Source organism: Pygoscelis adeliae, unplaced genomic scaffold (genome assembly GCF_000699105.1).
Source record: "Pygoscelis adeliae isolate BGI_AS28 unplaced genomic scaffold, ASM69910v1 Scaffold407, whole genome shotgun sequence".
NCBI lineage: Eukaryota > Metazoa > Chordata > Aves > Sphenisciformes > Spheniscidae > Pygoscelis > Pygoscelis adeliae.
In genome coordinates, this window is record NW_008825251.1 from 521,199 (window position 1) to 525,105 (window position 3,907).

At 42.6% G+C, this 3,907-nt stretch overlaps 1 protein-coding gene across 1 annotated transcript in view; it reads left to right on the top strand.

The window, feature by feature from the left end:
• Positions 1 to 3,907, top strand: part of RALGAPB (Ral GTPase activating protein, beta subunit (non-catalytic)) — a 59,795-nt gene that overhangs the window by 39,321 nt on the left and 16,567 nt on the right. Inside the window, 3 exon segments of the mRNA XM_009329330.1 lie at positions 2 to 98; positions 1,733 to 1,885; positions 2,530 to 2,739. Coding sequence (XP_009327605.1) covers positions 2 to 98; positions 1,733 to 1,885; positions 2,530 to 2,739 — 460 coding nt within the window.

The window sequence follows — 3,907 nt, forward strand, 5'->3', positions numbered from 1 at the left end:
TCCCCTCTGTCACGGTTTTGATCCGTGGGACATCTGGAAGATTTGCATGGGCCCAGCAACTCTGTCTTTTACCAAGAGGAGCTAAAGCAAATCAAAAGGTCTCTGTCAAAGCCCGTAAAGAAATCTTTAACTTAGAGATGTTCAGCAGAAATTCCACTAATGTGAGACAGCCCCACAGAGCTGGTGATTATACATTAAGGCTGAGCCACGGGGCCTTTAGCTGTAGGTAATGTGACACATCTCTGGTGACTCTTTACGACTTGTGATTAATATTAAATACAGGCTGTGAAATCGCTGTTGCCTTCTAGACTTGTTTAAGGGGAGGGGGCATTCTCTTTTTTTTTTTCCTGAAAGCATCTTCTGAGGTGATGGGGCAATGGACAGTGTATTTAGTGTGTAGGCATGAGTGTTGGGGCTGCTTTTAGGATCTCAGGCAAAGCCCTTGCAGCAGAGGCAGCGAAGTCTGGAGGTGTAGAACGAGATGCTGCAGGGAGAACTTATTGAAGCTACAAAGCCCAGTGTTGCAAAGATGGCTGTAAACCTGCTGTGAAAAAAAAAATTATCCAGATGAACTCTGGAACAGCTCTGGAGAGGAATATTGGAGGAGAAATATCCCAATCTCATTTTACAGTAAAATCTCTTACTGCAGTTGTCTAGTGGAGCATGTCCTTCTGTTATCAAAATTCCTGTCTGTCTGAACTTTTCCAAATCTTCGAACTCTTCACAAGCCCCTCAGCAAAATAAAGTAAATAATAATGTAGCTGAAATGAGGGCCTGTCAGTCTCAGCTGTCACGTTCACATTTGGATGAATCTGGTCTCTGCAAAGCAGCCTTTGTGAAGACCTCCGCGTGATGCCTTTGGAGCTGCGCTGCCACTGAAGCTGAGCCATTTCGCTAAATAGTGTCAGTCCAAGTGTGCTACCTCCCACGCCAAAGGAGAAGTCGTGTCCTGGCTGCCAACCTCCTTACCCGTTTTAAGGGAACTTTTCCAACTTAAAGGCATTCTGTAACTTTAATGTTAACAGCTTTGTCCTTTTGAAGCTTAATTGATAGTAAATAAATTTATAAAGCAGCACTCAAGATGTAATTAATGGGCTTGCTTGCTTGGACCTTATGCACCTGCAAACCTGCACCTAGATCTTTTGTCGCTTTCATTGGTAACTTCAAGTTTTGAATTACATACTAACAGTTTAGAACATAATGTAGTAACAATGTCAAAATTTCTGTATGATACATTATGCAAGCCCTTTTGATATTCTGGCAGTGTGTCCCTCTCCTGACCCACAGCATTGCTGCTGTTCTCTTCCAGGACTTCTCAGCTTGACTTGTTGTGATCATCATAGTCAGCAGGGTTAAAATGGAGGCTTCTCAAACAGCTGGTAGCTTTCGCTCAATACAGTTAGAATGGGCTGAAAATAAGATGTTGCCATGTAAGCTTGCCATTTTTGGGGGGGATTTGCAAGTGCTTAGAGGTTAGGTGGTAAGTAGGGTTCATAGGTTCCAGGAGTGCAGCCACCAAAATGGGCAAACTGTGTCTCTCAAAATTTACAGCCACATTTTTAATACAAGTCTATTAGTGTAAAGTACTTACTGAATGCTTTTTAATGATACCTCTCAGTAATGGATTAGTGTACTGGTGGTGGTGGTGGTAAACGTTTTCCGTCTATTGTAATAAAGTATTGTCTAGTGTTACGATGCCTTGAATGTAAAGACTGTCCCCCTTTTTTGTCAGACTTTTGTACCAGAACCTCGACCAGCTCCTAAAAATGATGTTGGATTGAAATACAGTGTGAAGCACCGCCCTTTTCCTGAAGAAGTGGACAAGATCCCATTTGTGAAAGCTGACTTGAGCATTCCAGATTTACATGAAATTGTGAATGAGGAAGTAAGTAACTCTTAGTCTCTGAGTTAATTTTGTTCTTGGGTTTTTTGTCTGTTCATGAATCATACACTAATGTCTTACTGTATATAGTTTTACTCTTTAGCTTGACTAATTTCATATTAATAGAATAATAACCTCTGCTAACTAATGAAATCTGTGCACTTCTCCAGGAAGATGATAATGCTTTGACATGTTTTTTGGGAGGCGCTGCTCAACACGTTTTGTTACAGATCCTACTATCCTGGTATTGCTAGGAAGCAATGACTTGCGTTTTGTTGCTACTTCTGGGGAAATGGAAGGGGCTTTTTTGAGACCTCCTGGGGAAGGAGGAGGGTGTGTATCTCCAACATATTTTAAAGTTTCATAGTGCCAAATGTGTTTTAGTTTCTGTTCACTTGAAAGGGAGAAGCTGTAGCTGATACTGGATACATAAATTTGCAACAGCTCTCCCATGCAAACAGGAGTGTTTAGATGTTCACTTTGTAACATTGCAAGGTCGTCTTGATAGCGCTTTAGTAAACATCCTGGTGGTGGAGTTGCAGCTGCTGCTCTGTCTGTGACTTACAACTGTCCTAAATGATGAAGGTGTTGTCTTACTGGATCTTAGTGATCTTGGTGGAATCAGCATTTCATGCAATGTTTTTCAGCTCGAAGAGCGACACGAGAAGCTGAGGAATGGCATGGCTCAGCAGATTATTTTTGAGACTTCCATAGATCAGAAAAGTGAAGAGGAGTGGCGGAAGAAGAGCTTTCCCGATCCGATCACGGAGTGTAAGCCCCCACCACCGGCACAGGAGTTCCAGACAGCACGCCTGTTCCTCTCTCACTTCGGGTTTCTCTCACTAGAGGCATTGAAGGTGACCTGATGCTTCTTAGCGTTGTGCAAATGCCCTCAGTACCCATATGGTCTGGCAAAAGAAGAAAACTAAGTTTTGTTAGTGAAAGATCTTCTGTGTAATTCCAACTACTGTTAAGCTGTAGTCTGATCAAATAAAGTGATGGATTCCAGTCTTCCAGGATTGAGAGCAGGGCTGTGAAAGGCCATGCCTCAAGTTGAACGTGCTCTGAATAGGTGGCTGTATCTTTATTTTTGCAGTGGGTACATAAGCTATCGCATTCGTGTGTTCATACTTGAAGTCATTCCCTCAGCTTGAGTTAGGTTTTGGGGTGGTACTTTAAGAGTTTCTGAAATATGACTGCCTTAGAAGTTCTTCTCCAGAGATGTTTGTGCTGAAGTGGCTTAATCGTATATAAGTACATATATTGGGAGTACATATAGGTTGTAGAGCTTTCTTTTTAAAGTTAAAATAACAACAGTTTATAGAGATGATCCATATTATTAATCTGAAATTCTGCCTTTTACCTGTGGATTTTCCCTTTTATTCATTGCATTTCCTTCCAGAAAACTGTCAACAAAAGTAGACAATGGAGCTTTTGCAAAAATGATGTCTAAAAGTGCTTAGTATTTTATATATAATTGATATGTAAGTTAATAAATATGAAACTACACATGTCATAGAATCATAGAATAGTTTGGGTTGGAAGGGACCTCTAAAGGTCATCTAGTCCAACCCCCCTGCTGTGGGCAGGGACATCTTCAACTAGATCAGGTTGCTCAGAGCCCCGTCCAGCCTGACCTGGAATGTGTCCAGGGATGGGGCATCCACCACCTCTCTGGGCAACCTGGGCCAGTGCTTCACCACCTCAGCGTAAAAAATGTCTTCCTTATATCTAGTCTGAATCTCCCCCCCTTTAGTTTAAAGCCATTCCCCCTTGTCCTGTCGCAACAGGCCCTGCTGAAAAGTTTGCCGCCATCTTTTTTTATAAGCCCCCTTTAAGTACTGAAAGGCTGCAAGAAGGTCTCCCCGAAGCCTTCTCTTCTCTAGGCTGAACAACCCCAACTCTCTCAGCCTTTCTTCATAGGAGAGGTGTTCCATCCCCCTGATCATTTTCGTGGCCCTCCTCTGGACCTGTTCCAATAGGTCCGTGTCTTTCTTATGCTGAGGGCTCCAGAGCTGGACGCAG